Consider the following 20549-nt stretch of genomic DNA (forward strand, 5'->3'; position numbering starts at 1 on the left):
GAAATGCAAGTCGACTGGGTATCCTTCACTGTCACTGCCTTCCTCTACCTTCACTGGCATTGGGATGCATCAGCATCTTCCATCAGCTCCAACGGTGAAGTCTTTCTTGTTGGATCACTCCCATGACCTTACCACCATGGATGACCCCGTCAGGGGCTGGGCTCCGGATCGCATCAGTCTTGGGATCTCAGTAACTCACAATCCTTTCCACCATGACAAGGTGGCGGTCCTCAGAGAAGGTTCCAACTCTACAATGGCAACACTCTGACATTTTCTGTCCTATTGATGAATGCACTGATGCTGCTTCCTGCTGAGCTCAATTTTGCCTCCAACTTCTCCTCCTTTCTCCTCCTTTCTCAATCTATCTCCATCTCTGGATGGAGACTATCCACTGACATCTTCTACAAGCCTAGTGATACTCACAACTTCCTTGACTATATGCTCTTCCCATCCTGTTACTTGTTTAAAAAAATGCTACTCCCTTCCCTTGGTTCCTCTGTCTCCACTGCATCTCTTCTCAAATGAAGCTTTCCATTTTAGAACATCTGAGATTCCCCCCCACCCCCCAAAGAATGGGGTTTCCCTTCCACCATCATTGAAACTGCCCTCATGCACATCTGCCCAAGCCCTACCCACCCGCTATCAAAAAAAGGGATAGAATTCCACTTGTCCTTGCTTACCATAAGACAAATGGCCTAATTCTCTCCTTTGGCACAATGAGTCTATTCCATCATTTCTCATGGCTAAATTTATTATCCCATTCAATCCCATTCACCTGCCTTCTCCCTGTAACCTTTGACACCTTTAGTAATCCAGAACCTATCAATTTTGCTTTAAGTATACCCAATGACTTGGCATTCACTGCCGTCTTTGTCAATTAATTCCACAGATTCACCACCCTCTGGCTAAAGATATTCCTTCTTACCCCTGTTCCAAAGGGACATCCTTGTATTCTGAGAATGTGCCCACTGGTCCTAGACTTACCCACTATAGGAAATATCCTCTGCACATCCACTCTATCGAGGCCTTTTAATATTCTTAGTCTTCAATGACATTCCCCACCCCCCACCCCAAATTCTTCAACAATCCAGCAAGTACAGGATGCTCCTCATACATTAACTCCTTTATTCCCAGAATCATTTTTGTAAACCTCCTCTGAACCCCGCTCCAAATCTTTTCTTATACAAGGGACCCAAAATTGCTCATCATACTCCAAGTGCAGTCTGACCAATGCTGTATAAAGCCTCAGAATTACATCCTTGCTTTTGTGCTCTAGTCCTCCCAAAATGAATGCTAACATTGCATTTGCTTTCCTCATCACTGACTCAACCTGGAAGTTAACCTTTAGGGAATCTTGCATTTCCCTTTGCAACTCTGATTTCTGAATTTGCTCCCTATTTAGAAAATAGTCTGCACTTTTATTCCTTCTATGAAAATGCATGACCTTACCATTCCATCTGCCACTTCTTTGCCCATTCTTCTAATATGTCCAAATCCTTCTGCAGACTCCCTACCTCAACACAACCTGCCCGTCATCTAAATCGTTGACAAAATGTGAAAAGCAGTCCCAACACTGACTGTAGAATATCACTAAGCACCAGTAGCCAACTAGAAGAGGCCCTTTATTCCCACTCTTTGCCTCCTGCCAGTCAGCCAATGCTCTATCCATTGTTACTATCTTTCCTGACATACCACGGGCTTCTAAATTCTGAATTGTCTTACTACATAGTTCTCACCAACTATCAGTAACAAAAATCACTGCCTTTTGAAAATATGCACAGGCAACTGACACCATTTTAAAAACTGCTCGCTTGAAGCACAATGTAGTGTCTAATGGCCACACAAGTACACATGACTGACGCTAGTTAGAAACCATACAGCAACAGTCTCCTGTCCCAATTAAGTGGCATCGTATCCCAAATAAACAAAGGGAAACCCGGCCATTTCCTCAATTGGTTATTATCCTTTAAGAGTTGTCCCAAATAACCAGCTGGCCCAATTAACCAAAATCCATTGTATTATATGCCCTCCCTTTTGCCTTGATGCTGTCTTTTGACTTCCCTTATCAGCTGCAGTTGCCTCATCTTCCATTTAGAATATTACTTTGTCTTTGGGGTGTACCTACTCCGTGCCTTCCAAACTGCTCCCAGATCTACCACCTCTCGAGCCTCTGTATCTAGCAATAATTTATCACTTCCACAATCTCCAAAGGGGCCCTACTTCTAAGTACATCTTTCCCTGCCTTCTCCTCCTCCATTTTCTATAGGAATCACTCCATGCGACTCCCCCGACTACTCGTTCTTCCCCACTGATCTCCCTCCTTACACTGATCCCTGCAAGCATGGCAAGTACTACACTTGCCCCTGCTTTGGGGGTCTGCTTTGTCGAGCACCTTGGCATTATCCACCACAAAAGGCAGGATTTTCCAGTGGCTACCCATTTCAATCCCACTTCCTCTTCCTCTTTTGACAAGTCTCTCGATGGCTTCCTCTAAAGATTAGCTTGATTTGTCAACATGTACATCAAAACATCCAGTGAAATGTGTGGTTTGTGTACTGGGGGCAGCCTTCAAGTGTCACCATGCTTCTGACACCAACATAGCATACCCACCACTTCCTCAACCTTACAGACATTGAAACCCGATCACCAGTGCTGCAAACTGTTAAGCTGGCTGCTGGGCTACCATGCCTCCCATACTGCCACGATGAGGCTAAACTCAAGTTGGAGAAGCAACACATCATCTATTTGGGTAGCTTCCAACCGGATGGCATGAACATCGATTTTTCAAACTCCTCTAATTTTCCTCCCTCCATCCTTTTCTTTTTCCATTCTCCATTCTGGTTACCCTCTCACCCCTCCAGTTCCACCCCCTCACCCCCTGCAACTCCCTTTTCTTCTATTGTCTACTGTCCTCTCCTATTTGATTCCTTTTTCAGGCCTTTACCCCTTCCACCTCCCACCTCTCAGCCCCTTACTTCATGGACCCCCTCTCCACTTCTGGCCTCACCTGGTCTCTGTACTCCTTCCCCTCACCCTATTCCGGTTTCTGCCCCTCTCCTTTCCAGTCCTGAAGGGTCACAGCCCAAAATGTTGACTGTTTATTTCCTCCCCCACACCCGAGGCTGACTGACTGTGTTGCTCAAGATTTCCAGCACCTGCAGAATCTCACGTTTTTGTATCATTCTGTTGTATATCTCATCCACTTCCCTTCCCCATTTTTCTTCCACAATGCATTACTACACACAATAAACTGTATCTGCCCCACCCCTGTTCATTGTACATTCTATTTTAGTTACTTTTAACATCAAATACACCCAACTTCAAATATTTATTAGAAGTATTGCAAATCAATTGGCCATGCATAGCTACCCGATTGTTGGGGGGTCAATGATCCAAATAATCTGTTCCTTCTCCACAGATGCTTCCTTTTTATTGACCTCTGAGAATAAGACTCTAAAAACTGAATCAAATATACCCCTTACTGAGATCAAGAATCTTTACCACATGGTTTGAGATGTGATGAGTTTAAAAAAAGCTAGCTTGGATATCTGCTCTGGTAGGAATGATTAGGAATGGGTAGCTTGTTAACAGTGCAGAAACTTTTGTCTATCATGTAATACAAAGAAATACTCACCATCATTTTGTTATTGCTGAAGGTGCCTTCATAGTACAGGCCAAACTGAGTGACCACAACTCCATTCCCGTGGCGAGTGTCATCCAACCACATGCCCATGTACTTCTCCCCTCTGTAGCCGGCGGGGGTGGGGGGGGTGGAATTTAAGCAAATTTGTGAATTGGAATTGAAGATGAACAAATTCTGGCGACATTCGGAAGGATTTCAATAGAACAGCACACAAGTCTATCAGCACATGAAAGAGGAAAGGTAGATGCACGTTTGGTTGAGTACTTTGAAAAGATTTAAACACTGAAAATCATGCAAAGAGAAGCAGGCAGCACAGGGGAAGCATGAACAAGCAATGCAAGCACAGAATTATAAGATCTATTTTATCTAGGTCTTCCTCTAATGCCAAACTCACCACACCTAGCAGTCCCTTACTACATAAAAACACGATTTCTAATTAGTGCGAGAATGAACCTACATTACCAAGGAAGCATCATTACATGGCCTGTTTTTACAATTCATTGCGCTTCCCAATAATGAAAGTCTGATTTGGAACTCTAGCTGAGAAAAACAGTGGTGCATCATAATTCATTGTCACCCAAAGACTTGTAACTATAAATAGCACTTCTAGCATGAGAAAACATTCATCGTTACTTCACAAATTTGTAGCCTGCCAAATAAATGGATAGCAAGTCAAAAGAGGTCTGTCATAATTTAAAGCACGACTTCTAAAAAGGACGATCAGATCAGTGAATTTGAACTTTATGGTGAGTTCAGCAATGTCAGTGGCAGGGCAGAGGGAATTAGAGATGTTCAGTGATACAGAGTGACATCTGGGATAGGTGGTGGGTGTTGAGAGAGGGCAGAAAGGTAGGGAAAGTCTGAAATAAGCATTGCAGTGAGGGATCGGCTACAAAGAAAAAATACAAGTGTACTGACGGGAATTTTAGACAGGCAGAATTAAATGATAGAATGGGATTGTAAGTCAGTGAGGACAGGATGATAGAACATTGAGAACATACTTCGGACCGCTCTGGCACCAGAGTTTTGGGCAAACTGAAACTTCCAGAGTTTGGTAAATGAAATGACAGAATAGTATGAAATTGGAGATAACAACAATATGGATGACCTTCAGGAAGAGATCAGTTAATGATGAACAGATTATGAGCACTGTGAGGGTCATGTTTTTTGACTTCTCCAGTGCATTCAACACCATCCGCCCTGCTCCGCTGGGGGAGAAGCTGACAGTGATGCAGGTGGATGCTTCCCTGGTATCATGGGTTCTTGATTACCTCACTGGCAGACCACAGTACGTGTGCTTGCAACACTGTGTGTCTGACAGAGTGATCAGCAGCACTGGGGCTCCACAGGGTACTGTCTTGTCTCTCTTTCACTTCACCATTTACACCTCGGACTTCAACTACTGCACAGAGTCTTGTCATCTTCAGAAGTTTTCGGATGACTCTGCCATAGTTGGATGCATCAGCAAGGGAGATGAGGCCGAGTACAGGGCTACGGTAGGAAACTTTGTCACATGGTGTGAGCAGAATTATCTGCAGCTTAATGTGAAAAAGACTAAGGAGCTGGTGGTAGACCTAAGGAGAGCTAAGTTACTGGTGACCCCTGTTTCCATCCAGGGGGTCAGTGTGGACATGGTGCAGGATTACAAATACCTGGGGATAGGAATTGACAATAAACTGGACTGGTCAAAGAACACTGAGGCTATCTACAAGAAGGGTCAGAGCCGTCTCTATTTCCTGAGGAGACTGAGGTCCTTTAACATCTGCTGGACGACGCTGAGGATGTTCTACGAGTCTGTGGTGGCCAGTGCGATCATGTTTGCTGTTGTGTGCTGGGGCAGCAGGCTGAGGGTAGCAGACACCAACAGAATCAACAAACTCATTCGTAAGGCCAGTGATGTTGTGGGAATGAAACTGGACTCTCTCACGGTGGTGTCTGAAAAGAGGATGCTGTCTAAGTTGCATGCTATCTTGGACAATGTCTCCCATCCACTACATAATGTACTGGGTGGGCACAGGAGTACATTCAGCCAGAGACTCATTCCTCCGAGGTGCAGCACAGAGCGTTATAGGAAGTCATTCCTGCCTGTGGCCAACAAACTTTACAACTCCTCCCTTGGAGGGTCAGACACCCTGAGCCAATAGGCTGGTCCTGGACTTATTTCATAATTTACTGGCATAACTTACACATTACTATTGAACTATTTATAGTTCTATTACTATTTATTATTTATGGTGCAACTGTAACAAAAACCAGTTTCCCCCGGGATCAATAAAGTATGACTATACTAAGGTCAAAATTTTGATCCTGAGTCTGGCAAGAATGGGGGAAACTCAACACTGACTTGTTGGCATAACTAACACAGGTGAAGGAGAAAGGAATGCAAAGCTATGCATGCAGAAATATTTGAACAGGAGGGGGAGAAGGCCAGCATGGAGCTTAGACAATAGTGTGGATGGCTGGTTGCTCTGCTATACTTCTATGCCCATCTATGATATTACTATAGTGGGAGAATGTGATCTCTGTAATGGAGGGTCAATTGGTGCAGAAGGTGCAAATAATTAATCTCAAGTTGAGGCAGTTGTCAGGAATGGGGTGCAATCGGATAAAAAGCCTATGTCACGGGTATTCTTTGCAATGAAGGCTTAAGATGCTGATGGGGAAAAACCCAGAACCAGATTTCAAATTGTGGCTTTCTACAGCAAAGTAGAATTTATACTTGCTCCAAGTTGAAATTCCTATAAACGAAAGGGCATTTCTATTGCAAAGATAGCCTCTAGACCTCCCAAAGTGGAAGCATTGCTGTAGGTTCTCAGACAGCAGTTGATACTCTGGGAAGATCCCACTCAGCTGAACAATGAGTCTTACTGGTATGCTTCCAAAAAAAAAGGCAAGAAGATAGTTTATCATGCTCAGAATGTCACATGTAACTTTGATTAGAGACATCTGTGTTTTGCTTAGAAACCCAATTAGCAGAGTCCCAAGAGGAAAGAAAAGATGGAGATGATTAGGTTGCCAGAATATTTTTAAGAGTACTTTTTTAAAAAATTTGAAAAGCTCTAGCTTCAAGTGCGTTTTCTTCCACCCTTGTGGGAATGCTTACAGTCAGCATCTCTTCCACTCCAAACTGTCAGCCAAAGAGATTCTTCAATGCACTGTACTTCCAGAGATGGTACAGTATTTTTGAGCAATGCTACCGTCCACACCACGACTTCCTCATATTCTTGTTCCACTCCTTCTAAATATACTTCAAACAATTTCAAATCCCCATTCACACTCAGGTTGGAGTCAGGACAATTAGCTAATACCCTCATGTGACAACTGATGCCAGAAGTTCACCAGTTTTCTATATTCCATTAATCTGGCATACTGGGATCTTTGTGGAACCAGGCTAGTAGATTTTATAAACTACTGGAATATTATTCATATTAAGATAGTAACATTAAAAATGTTGCATTGCAAAATAATACATTTTCCAGTGACCCAAGTTTCAAAGGAGCAAGGGAACTGAGTGTTTAGGAGGTGAGCAATTAAGTGAAAGTAAGGACTTCTCTACTCTTTAGTTAGCCCAGTTTCATCCCACAACCAAATAATTTAATTCCAACCACAAACTACTAGTTACATTCCCAAAGAGGACTTGTGTACTCAGGGCACCTTAATGTGAAAATTAAACTAATTGGGCCCAGCCAGCCGAGTGCAACTTATGTGAATGTTCTTCCTGCCCCAGGATGGTCCACGTGTGCATATACGTACGTACAAGTATGTACACATACACCCCAAGAAACTCAATCCAATCTTTTCTCCTGCACCATCTCTCAGCCACACAGCAACTTCCATTCATTTCTTGCCCCTCCCATACAAGATGCACCACTAGAAATAACTTGGAGATTCACATCTGTTGAGGTCATAGAATTGCATTTTCAGGGCATCATGTCCAATCACTTTTTGGGAGATTCGTCCAAGTTAATTCCACAAAACCACATTTTCCTCTCACATTCCAGCAATTACCATTCCAATTTTACAGGAGAAAAATAGAGTTACTGTAGAATTTGAAACATCTAACTTCTTATTCATTTGGCATCAGAATGAGTCCCCTCCTTAGAACCTCAACCCCTTTCCTTCCTGTAGCATTGGACCTTGACATCCCTCTCCCCTGTAAAAGGTTTTTCACTTGTTCATTAACATTGGCAACTCTGACATCAGTGTATCCCTAATCATTGAATGTGCTATTGTGTGGTCTCCCATACCCACCCTTGGACTGTACATATAACTCAAGTTCAGACCTCCACAGTACAGGCATCCTCACCAGAACAAGTTTCTGCTCAAACTCCTGGAAAATCCCTCATTACTTCAAGATGCTCTCTTGCTGATTACACTACCAAATTTTGTTGTTGTGTGCAGACACCACCTACAAAGCCAGACATGGAGACTTCAGTTGGCACACCAATAGATCCTCAAGCATGTGGGGAGCATTTCCTGTATGCAACTGTTCAGAATATAATAGGGGGTCACAGGCATCATACTGCTTACTCTGAACTCCTCTCTCACCCTCTTTTTCATTTCCAGCTCTTATTTCTGATTACTCCAAATCTCCATTTTAAAGCCTTCAGTTTCCCATTCATTCCTTTAACCAGTTATACCCTCTCCATATACAAAGCATTACAGTAAATGTTTACAGAATTTTTAATTTTAACTCTAATTTTATGTATTGCACTGTATTTCTCTACAAAACAACTTTCACGACATACGATGATAATAAATCTCATTCTGATTAGTGTTTTTTAAAAAAAACAGTACTTGTACCAAAATAAATTAGAAAATTTGAAGCTGCATTTAAGCAGGTTCCATATGTATTTGCCTAATCAAGGGAGATGCAAATCTATGTTCCCAACAGCTTTCAAATGGTTTATATTTACAGACACCAGATAATAAACAGTGACCCATGGTACAGGTGATTAACATTGCCAGGAAATTTAAGATATAGAAAATATCAATATAAAATGTTTCATTAAAAAAAAAACTATAACCTCTCAATACTCATTAGTAAACTTCCACTGATCATCCTCACTTTAAAGTCATTACTCAGGATTGCAATTCAGTCCTCTCTGCACAAGACCCATTTGGGAGTTCTTACACAAATTGGCCATGAGCTTTCTGAATCTACAACAATTACATTTCAAAATTACTTCACCACATATAAACTATACAAACACAACTTCATCTTCTATCCTTTGAGCACACTCAAGAAGTTAATGGACATGGGCTGGGAAGAACTAGCTTTGGCAATAATATTCCAGTTTTGTTAACACTCAACAGCAATTAATCTAGAACACAAGAGATGGACAGAGCTTCTTCCAACTCCCAGCAGTTCCTTAATGTTAAGCAAATACACTGGACAATAACATTAGATCAAGACAATCCTGCATATCAGGTATTTTCTACTGACTTAACATCATACTCTTTTTTTTTAAATTTTATTTTTATTTGGATAAGGAATTCACAAATATCATATACTTTTTTCACACATATAACCTTTTCCATTTTTTTTATATGTATAAAACTATAATTATACATTAAGTACACATTGAGATGATATAAAAGGAAATTAGACACTTAAATAGATAATAATGTACTGTGGTAATTCTAATCTATTAGGCTAAGTAATGGTATTAGTTGTTAAGAAAAATGGTAATAATAGTTTTCATACAACTCTTCTGAACCATTTCCACTGGTCCAAAATGTTGTATATAAGCCTATGTAACAACCATTGTAGGTATTTATATCCTAGTTTGTTCATGCTTGCTCCTGCCCGCAGACATAATTATCCAATCCCTATGTACTTATTTACTTAATTTTTTCATTTTTTATCCCTTTCCCAAATCCTTCCCTTTACTTGTGTTAATTCTCTATTTTCCCAAAAGAAAACCAAAAAAAAAGACATTTAGACTCCGGGTGCTTACGTTAGCAATATTACTGTGTTGATGAGAAGAGCAGTATAAATCATTAGGAGAGTCATCTAAAGTCTGCTCGCATTGGGGTTATATATTCAATCCATTTATTCCAGATTTGATAAAATTTTTCTTTTTGAATTCTCAGGGAGTAAGTCAACTTTTCCATTTAAAATATTTCCAAGATAATTTCGTGCCAATCTTCTAATGTAGGTGGTATTGGATTTAGCCACTTTCTAGTGATTGATTTCTTACTTGCCGCTAAGAGGGCCTGCAGCAACTTTGTATCTTCCTTCTGTTCAAGAAACAATACATGCCCCAAATAGAGCGTCTCAAAGTTCAGAGGTATCTGGGACCTAAGTACCTTAACTAATGTTCTATGAATACCTTCCCAATATAGACTTAATTTAGGGCAATCCCAGAAAATATGAAAATGATTTGCCTCCTTGGAGTCGCACCTTCTCCAACACATCACGTTTGTATCTTTATATTTTTCCTGATATGGGGTCTTGAAGTATCTTATAATGTTTTTCCAACAATGTTCTCTCCAAGTCAAAGAATTAGTCGAGGACCATTGAAAGCTGCAGATTTTCCCCCAAGCCTCCTCTGAAAGTACCAACCCCGCTTCTTTCTCCCACTTCTCTTTAATATACCGTGTATTTACATTTTTAGCATGGGAGAGTGCATTATATAAATCGAGAAACTGATTTAGTAGGTATTGAACTGCAAGCCGAATTCAGAATCTTGAAAAATTCTAATTCTACTGTTGATAGGTCTGTATATCTACAACTCTGGTTAACATAGTTTCATACTTGAAGGTACCTAAAAAAGTCATTATGTTCTAGGCCATGTTTGTCCTGCAGGATTTGGAAACTTTTGTAATACTCTTTTATCTATAAATGAGAGGTAGGTTGTAAGACCTTTCTTTATCCGTAGCTCAAATCTTTTATCTCCTCTGTTGGGAAGGAATTCGGTATCATATGCACACCATCTAAAGAGTTTTAGCATGTTATTAATTCCACATGAATTAACCACCTTCTGCCATACTTTTAATGTAATATTTATCCAACTGTTTTTAAATTTTTCCAACTGGGCCATCAATCCTTTGTCAGCTATTGAGGCCTGTAGAGGAAAACTGTCAACTAATCCAAATTCTATTTCCTTCCATCTAGCCTTATATTCCCTATTACACCAATATAACAGAGGGGTTATCTGTGAGGCATAAAAATAATTTCTCAGGCAAGGAAGAACCATACCTCCTCCTTCCTTCCCTAACTGTAAGGTGTTATATCAAATTCTAGGTTTCTTTCCTTGCCAAATGAAGCGGGAAATCCATTTGTCCCATTCCCTGAATTGATTATCATCCACCTCCACCGGTAAAGTACAGAAAAGATACAATAACCGAGGAAGAATATTCATTTTTATGGTATTTATCCTTGAATTTAAACTTAAAAAGGGGATAAGATTCCATCTATGCATTTCTGCTTTTATCTCTGAGATTAATGGCCCATAATTTACCTGTGACAGTGTTGAAAGATCCTTCGGCAGGGTTATTCCTAAATATTTTAATGATTTAGCTTCCCACTTAAGATCGTATGTATCCTGCAATGTTTTGGATGGTGTATAATTTAGGGACATAACCTGCGTTTTCTTTACATTTATTTTATAACCTGATATTTTCCCAAAGTCATCCAACAGTGTAAACAATCCTATAAATGATTTTTCTGGTTCACTCAGATAGACCAAAACATCATCTGCGAATAACGCCACTTTCTGTTCAATCCCTGCCACCTTGATACCTTTTACGATTTCGCTCTGTCTTATTAGTTGGGCAAGTGGTTCAATACATAGTGCAAAAAGGAGAGGAGAAATTGGGCATCCCTGTCTAGTGCCTCTCTCTAAGATGAAGGAGTCAGAGAGGTCCCCATTTATCTTAATTCGGGCTGTAGGGCTGTCATATAGAGTCTGAATTACTTTAATAAACTTTTCTTGAAAGCCAAATCTTCCTAACACTCTGTATAGGAATGCCCAACTAACCGAATCAAAAGCTTTCTCAGCGTCCAATCCTACTACCATTGTCTCTGTCTCGTTCTTATTGACATCATACTCCTACACCAAATACCAATAGTTTTCCTGCATGGGGGCAGGGAGATATCGACAATCACTGGATACAATTCTTTGGCTGCATGGGGTAGCAAAGATCAGAGTGTGGATATTCATACCGTTACTATTACCAAGAAATAATCATATGTGAAGTGTATTCTATTTTAGGGAAGTTTCAGCTCAAGAGCACTGATTTTATTCTACATGAGATACTTGCAAATGAGCAAATTTTAACCCTTTGTCTGGCTCATGCATAAAGTGGCTACTGACAGGGGAGTGAGTGAACTGGAAATATTACAATCGTAGGAGAAGGATGGATGGTAAAAGAGATTTTACTGAGGAGAAATGAACATGTGCATTTCCTCCTTTTGACCAACAACTTTACCTGGTGTGGTGACAGACTGGGTTAGAGCAGCAAAGATCACAACCATGTCCAGGATCCTGATTGGCATTGGATAAGGTTTCCATAAGACCTAGGAGCAGAATTAGGCCATTTTGCCCATTGAGTCTGCTCCACCATTCAATAATGGCTGAACCTTTATGCCCTCCTCACCTCCACTCCCTAGCCTTCTCCCTGTATTCTTTGTTGCTGTGTCCAATCAAAAAAAAACTATCAAGCTCTGCCTTAAATACGCCAAATGACCTGGTCTTCACAGCTGGCTGCACCAACAAATTCACCATTTTCTGCTTAAGAAATTTCTCCACAGCTCTGTTTTAAATGGACCCTCTTGTTCTAGGCTCCCCCACCATGGGAGACATCCTTTCCATATCTACTGTCTAGGCCTTTCAACATTCAAAAGGTTTCAATGAGATCCCCACAACTCCCCCATCCTTCTAAATTCCAGTGAGTACAGAGCCAAAGCTACCAAACGTTCCTCCTATGATAACCCTTTCATTCCCAAAATCATCTTTGTGAACCTCCTCTGAACCCTCTCCCAGCAAGTCTTCTTAGATAAGGAACCCAAAACTGTTCACATATTCAAGGTGAGGCCTCACCAGTGCCTTATAAAGCCTCAGCATCACATCCCTGCTCTTGTATTCTAGACCGCTTGAAATGAATACTAACATTACATTTGCCTTCCTCACCACTGATTCTACCTGCAAGTTAACCCTTAGGGTATTCTGCACAAGAACTCCCAAGCCGCTTTGCATCTCAGAGTTTTGGATTTTCTTCCCATTTAGAAAAAATAGTCTGCACATTTATTTATTCTACCAAAATGCATGACCATGCATTTTCCAACATTGTATTTCATTTCCCACTCTTGCCCATTCTCCTAATCTGTCCAAGTCTTTCTGCAGCCTACCTGTTTCCTCAACGCTACCTGCCCCTCCACCAACTTTCCTATCATCTGCAAACTTGGCAACAAAGCCATCTATTCCATCATCTAAATCATTGACAAACAGCATAAAAAGAAGCGATCCCAACACCGACCCCTGCGGAACACCACTAGACACTGGCAGCCAAATAGAAAAGGATCCTTTTATTCCCACTCACTACCTCCTACCAATCAGCCAATGCTCTAACCATGCCAATAACTTTCCTGTAATACCATGGGCTCTTAACTTGGTAAGCAGCCTCATGCGTGGCACCTTGTCAAAGGCCTTCTGAAAGTCCAAATATACAACATCCACTGCATGCCCTTTATCTATCCTACTCAAAGAATTCCAACAGTCTCGTCAGGCAAGATTTTCCCTGAAGGAAACCACGCTGACTTTGTCCTATCTTGTCCTGTGTCACTAAGTTTCAGAAGAACTTTACCCACATCAAGATCAACCACAATGAATTGAGCAACCAGGAGACAATGCAGTGTCCTGAACACACCTTCTGTTCATATAGTATTTTATGAAGATGAGAGAAAGATTGGGTTTTTGCTTGTCACGTACATTGAAACATACAGTGAAATGCAGAGTGTCAAATCAAAAATCAGCAAGGACTGCACTGGGCAGCCCACAAGTGCCCTCATGCTTCCAGTGTCAACACAGCATGCCCCCAACTCAATAACGTTAACTACACATCTTTGGAACATGGGAGGAAACCCACACAGTCACAGGAAGAACATACAGACTCCTTACAGGCAATGGCAGGAATTGAACTCCAATCTTCCAATTGTTGATGTGCTGCTCTCAGACTGAATGCTTTAAAACTCAACCCAGTTGTCAGAGAATAAATTATGATTAAGCGTGGCTGTGTGATTCATTGTGTGATCAGGAACAAAGGATGTAAGAAAGGCACACTATTCCAAGTCTAGTTTAGCATTACAAAAATAGAGTCCTTCAGAAAGTGGCAATTATTCTGTAGAAAGGGGAGAAAGGTGGGAAGAAGTCAGTGACCAAGACCAGTGTGGTTGCACTGTATAACAATATTGTTGTGTGCAATATAACAATATTGTTGTGTGCATTGTCAGGCAGCATCAATCTTTAACATGAAATGCAAATTTTAATAGCCATCAGTCAGTAGCAACTTCAGAGCCTGAGCTTCGTGGATTCAGGTCTACTCCAGCACTTCCTCAGTAAACGTTGCTTTGCATTCCGAGAATACACATGGTGGAGGAGCTTGTATGTTTAAATGATCAAGAGGTCACCTGAAGGCAATGCTTTTAGTGGGGTCTCCCACATTAGCAAGGTCAAGGGAGAGGATGAAAACAGAATAATCCAAGAAGTGTTCACTGAAGAAGCAGAAAGAAGGTTGCTGTGACCCAGCTATGAAGACGAGTGTAACGCAAGTAACATCAGTCATCAGTTTGCTCTGCCGCCAACCACGGTTGTGTGCAGTCAACTGTACGCTAGTGTTCCCACACTAAACCTGACTTATGTAGGCTTTTGTCAGATGCAGAGTGTCCAGATCAATGATGAGTTCAGGGCTCTGATACCTGGAGGCCCCTTGCCAAGTGTGCAGAAAGGCAAGTCTGTGATGGCTCTTGGGAACCAATTTAATGATAATTTCCAGTGCAATTTCCTCAGGAGCTGCATCAGAACTGAGTGGTCCTCTTCAAGAAACCTGGTTTGAGCAGCCTTTCTGCAGGTCCTGTCTCACCTGGAGCGAACATTGGCTGTCCTATTTTCCCTGGTTGGGAAACCGCATCAAGTTGCAGTAAAACATAGAAAGCTAAACATCAGGACTTGGTGTCAGAGGCTTGGCTGATTTCTCTTTCCAGAAATTGTACCCTCCACTGGTCTTTCTTGGCACACCAAGTTCTCTGAGATGTTAATGTTATTCTCACTAGCTCCTGGACCACAATGGCAATTTGTCTTTCCAGACGATAATTCTTCAGGTCATCAATGAACATTCACACACTCCAGGATGCGACTACCATGACAAACCCAGAAGGAATAAATAAGTAAAAAGATAGATAGAATTTCCACCCTGCCATCATGGGCAAGATCCTGAACCTCATCCTTCTTTGCCCCCTTTGTTCCATCAGTGAGAACTCCAGTTCAGTTTCATTTATCCTGATTTACAGAGGATATAGTTCCCCATTGCCAGGCAAATCCAAGCATCTAGAATTTAAAAAATAAGGATTGTTCCTTGTCTACATTGACTCAAACCAAGGCATCTAAAACTTTGTGGACCATCATCTACCCCTCCCCAGAAAACAGTATCAGAGCCCCAAGACCTCTGCACCATGATAAACATCCTAAATTGATGCCTTCCACAGCCAAACTTGGTGAAACAAGATTTATCATCTTCATTGTGTTCACTGACTATCACCATTCACCTGAACAGGGACGATCTACTGCCCGACTTCAGTCCTGGCATCAACGGGATGGGAAAATTTAAATCATTGACATGATTAAAAAAATCATAAAGACCCACTATAACCTCCAGCATGTAGATGATGGCTACGTAATGTCACCCGCTGCACAGGATCTGCAAGTAATATTAATTCTTCCATGTTGCCAAAAATTGCCTTGGTCCACCATTGAACAAAATGTCCTCCAATATCATCCCCAAAACAAGTTGGAAACTTCTCTTCCAATGCAGCATATCCTAGACTATTTACCAGGATCTGATTAAGACTTGAGCGCCTTCTCCAGGTGTTCAGGTCTAATCCTGGGGATCAAATAAGAGAATCTCTGGATGAATGAAGCTGTCCCCCATAAACTACATCCAACGACATTTACGCCTTACTCTGGGGGTAATGCTCTAGCGGATAAAACCCTGTACTCTGATGCTCCCAAGATCCAGGTTCTCTTTTCCAGTTCTTGAGACAGCTTATAAAAACATTACAAAACTCACTCAAGTTTACATCAAGCAGAGAAGTATCAACACCAATGACAAGGAGAGCAATCTGCTAATTGATTAATGTCCACCCAACTATTGATTAGGAACCAGCGGCTCAGCACTGAGGTGGAACAACGAAGGTGGAGAAAGAAGGTTAAATCAAGGCTGCAAAACCCACCTCCCCAAACAGTTGCCAAAGAATGAATGCACCTAGACCTGGGCTCCCCAGCTGTCCAAAGGCAGACTGAGTCTGAAAGTTTCTTCTACCATTCTGAGAACCGTACAACTTGAAGTGCTTTTATTTGGGACTGAGACTATACCCATGTTTTGCCAGCGCTCTATGATTAAGAAATTCGGCAGCTCTCAGAAAGCAATTCAAGGAGTGGTGTTCCCAACACATTCTCATTTGAATTATCAACATAACTAAAACAAAATATGCTGTAATTAACATAAAGTTGTTTCTGGGAGTTTACCATGTTGCATCCCTTACATAATCATGGCAAAAACTTCATTGTTCAAAAAAGAACTTTGCAACAGAACGACAACCTAAAGGAACCTCCTTCCAACACGCTTATATATTGGGGATGATGGCTCTCCTTAGCGAGGCAGTGAGCCAGATTGATTCCTAAATCTGCAATAATAGTCAGCCCAGTTCAAACAGGCTGCCATTGGAGAACTTGATTGGCCCACTCACTTGAAGAGGATAACTGGTCTTTTCTAATTTATTCTGCTGAGCTGTGATATTTTAAATGATTGAAGGGCTCACAATTACTTCTGAAGTTCAAGTGGTAAGATAGTGGTTTTGGTGAGGGACAGAATGTCCATTCCAACAATGGGAATGAAAATGAGGTGGACTGCTGCTGCAGTTGTTGTGAATTGAACATGATGTGCTCAAACCTACACTCAGTATTGAGGTTCCGGCTACACATGTAACCGCATCTATAATCACAGTGTGTAGAGTCAAGACCTATAAACTTAGTCACACTCCCTCCATGATTCCTTTGTCCATTCATCCCTCCTCACTAATCTCCCTCCTGGTATTTATCCCTGAAACCAGCCCAAGTGCTACATCTGCCCATTCACCTCCTCCCTCACCTCCATTCAGGGTCCTAAACAATCCTTCCAGGTGAGGCAACACTTCATCTGTGAATTTTTTTTTGGGGGGGGGGGCTATTGTGTCTGATACTCCGATGTGGTCTCCTCTACAATGGTGAGACCCATTGTAAACTGGGGGACTGCTCTGTCGAGTACCTGCACTCCATCTGCCAAAGCTGGAACTTCCCAGTGGCCAACCACTTCAATTCCAATTCCCATTCTGACATATCATTCCATGGCCTCCTCTTGTACCACACGAGGCCAACATCAGGGTGGAGGAGCAACAACAACTTATATTCTGTCTGGGTAGCCTCCAACCTGATGGCATGAATACAGATATCTCCTTCTAGTTCAAAACAAAAGTTGCCGCTTCTATTCTCCACTCTGGCCTCTTCTCATCCACCTATCACCTCCCAGGTCCCCTCCTCCTTCCCTTTCTCTACAGTCCACTCTCCTCCCCTAGCATCTTCCCCCTCCCTTTCCAATCCTGAAGATGGGTCTCAGCTTGAAATGTCAACTGTTTATTCATTTCTATAAATGCTGCCTGACCTGCTGAGTTCCCCCAACGTTTCGTGTGCGGTGCTTTAGCGGTTAGTTTTTCCAATCAGGACAGGCTGTTGGATGGGGTACCATGCAGGGGTGAGGTGTTCCATGCATGGGGAAAGGGTAAAAGGAGATCATGGCTGGGCTCACCCTGTGCCTCCCACTGGCTGGTTATGGAGCTGCACTGATGATGACACCCGAGACGTCCATGGCCAGGACCATCCCACCCTCCTGGTGGAAGCAGGACATGAGAAGGCAGGTGTCCTGCAAGGGGACAAGAATAGTCAGAAATGTGGGCTAGAAATAAAACACAAAGAATGGATTCCTCCCATACTATCAAGTTCTCACTTTCCTAGCCTGCATCTTGATTTTTTTTTTGAAACAGGGAGGAGGGTGGTGGGGGATGTATTATACATGGCATAGGTTACAGCCCCACTGGTATCAACGTCCATTTCTTATCCCCAGCATCAGTGACCCTAAACGTGCAAACGCAGAAGGACAATGTAGGAATTCCTTCTACAAGGAACACTGCAAGCAAGCTGGATCCTTTCCACACTAAATTCAGCAAGCACTTAGTTATAAGGAACCGATTTTTCACTATCCCTACATATCAAATACAACCCTTTTGATCAAAAACCACCGATGCCTCTGAAATAAAACAAGGGTCTTTGCTTCAATACTGTTGGATCCAACTGTTTAATTTTAATTGTTAAACTACTAAAGAAATAACAATCAATGATCTCCTTGTATTTTAAGTAGCCTTTATGTAGTTAATTTAATATGCCCCTAGTTGTTGTCTGAAGTAGAATTCTGGAAGCTTCTTTGTTCTGAATATTTTCTGATTGGCTGATTTTACTAGAGCATTAAATAAGTATAATCCAATTAGAAAATACTTATCTATGGAATTTTCCTCAACTCCATAATGGCATATGGGGAGGAAGGCAAATGCGATGTTAGCATTAATTTCAAGAGGATTAGAATATAAAAGCAAAGATGTAACGTTCAGGCTTTAAGCACTGGTGAGGCATCACCTGGAGTATTGTGAGCAGGTTTGGGTCGCTCATCTTAGAAAGGGTGTGCTGAAACTGGAGAGGGTTCAAAGGAGGTTCACGGAAATGATTCCAGAATTAAACTGCTTGTCATATGAAGAGTGTTTGATGGCTCTGGGTCTGTATTCACTAGAATTTAGAAGAATGTGGGGTGACCCAATTGAAAACCTATTGAATGGAGAAATGGGTTGATAGGAAATGTCCTTTCGACATCCACTCTATGATGGGAGTGTCTAGGACAAGAGGACACAGCCTCAAAATAGACCCCTTTTCAGAACAGAGATGAGGAATTTCTTTAGCTAGAATGGCTAGAGTGGAATTTGTTGTCACAGGCAGCTGTGGAGGCAAAGTCCTTTTGTATATTGAAAATAGAGGTTAATAGATTCCTGATTGGTCAGGGCATGAAGGTGGGCGGGGGGGGAGGCAGGAGATAGAGGCTTAGGGGTGAAATAGATCATCCATGATGAAATGATGGAGCAGACTCTATGGGCTAAATGGCCTAATTCTAATCCTATAATCTTATGGTCTTAAAAGTAGCTGTATTATGTTAGGCACCATCTTTTCCTTTGTAGTAGTAAGAACCCCATCACTGTTCTGTTTCTGTTCTATTAGTTCTTAATAAACAAACAAACAATCATTTAACGCCTCATCCCCAACTCCAAAAAGAACCTGGGATTCTAAATATACCAGAATCCTACAAAACCTATGACCTTTACGGCAAACTCGTGACTTTATACACTGGGACTCAGAACACTTTTACCACTCTACAAACACTCTTAGCTACTCTGCAGTGACTAAATTTTACCACAAATGTTGAAAGATTCCAGTCAGAAGCAAGGAGCAACGGACACTGACAGGGAATGAAAGAGAATTGGCCAGTATCTGATATGCCAAGGGCATGGCCTAAGAGTTCAGCTCTCCTTTGGAGGCCTACTATCTTGGGGCTCTGAAGGTGGGCAGATTGAAGGTCAGTGTCCTGGACCGGTGTATTGTGGGAGCTGTAAGATCTTTGGCTGAGATCTTTGGGCAGAGAGCTCAGAAAAAGCGATGCAACGGATTTTTAACGTCATAAGCTTGCAAGTTGTTTGTTATATCTCTCCTCTCGCTATGAAACGGAGACATCTTTCTCCCTTACTGGGTGTGAGTGAGAGAGACAGAGAGACAGAGAGACAGAGAGACAGAGAGACAGAGAGACAGAGAGACAGAGAGACAGAGAGACAGAGAGACAGAGAGACAGAGAGACAGAGAGACAGAGAGACAGAGAGACAGAGAGACAGAGAGACAGAGAGACAGAGAGACAGAGAGACAGAGAGACAGAGAGACAGAGAGACAGAGAGACAGAGAGACAGAGAGACAGAGAGACAGAGACTGTGGTATGTCGAACACCAGGTGAATGCATAGTGTTTGGAGTACTCCAAGTCTGTGTCTTTGCTGCTGCCTTGGTCACGCTTGAGTGTTCTGTGGTGAGTGCCAATGCCTTTCCACCCCCCCCCCAGGGGGGGAAGGGGAGGGGGAAATCGTTTCTTGGTACTTACGCATGTGAGGGAGGGGAGCTGGTAGGACTAACATTTAACTGTCATTCATTTTTTGGGGCACTCCTCTGTTTTTGTGAATGGTTGCAAAGAAAAAGAATTTCAGGATGTATATCATATACATTTCTCAGACATTAAATGTACCTTTGAAACATTAGAGGCTGTGTGTGATCTGTTTGGCATCAACTGCATCAAGTAGCAAAAAGACAGTGTGTCCAAGAGAAACAGATGCAAAAGTAGCTTGGGAGTTGGCAATAATGTTATGGGGAAGGTGCACGTGCAAAGTCAAAAATTAGGTCAATAGCTGCAGTTATTGACGGACACAAAAACTGCACAAATATCCTGTTCATCAAAAAATTGTTCAAAGAGACAAACTCCCCATTATACAGTGGACATAGTTCAGTGTGGCATGTA

At 41.9% G+C, this 20549-nt stretch overlaps 1 protein-coding gene across 9 annotated transcripts in view; it reads right to left on the minus strand.

Moving 5' to 3' along the window:
- als2b (alsin Rho guanine nucleotide exchange factor ALS2 b) overlaps positions 1-20549 on the minus strand; it is a 142242-nt gene that overhangs the window by 29810 nt on the left and 91883 nt on the right. For 7 of the 9 annotated variants that reach the window (XM_063051770.1, XM_063051766.1, XM_063051773.1 and 4 more), the window contains 2 exons: positions 17705-17818; positions 3635-3746 (listed from right to left, as the gene is read on the minus strand). In XM_063051770.1, the coding sequence (XP_062907840.1) occupies positions 3635-3746; positions 17705-17818 (226 nt within the window). The remainder of the gene's footprint in view (positions 1-3634; positions 3747-17704; positions 17819-20549) is intronic. The other 2 variants (XM_063051774.1, XM_063051775.1) reach the window with 1 other exon arrangement.

This window comes from Mobula hypostoma, chromosome 6, assembly GCF_963921235.1.
Source record: "Mobula hypostoma chromosome 6, sMobHyp1.1, whole genome shotgun sequence".
NCBI lineage: Eukaryota > Metazoa > Chordata > Chondrichthyes > Myliobatiformes > Myliobatidae > Mobula > Mobula hypostoma.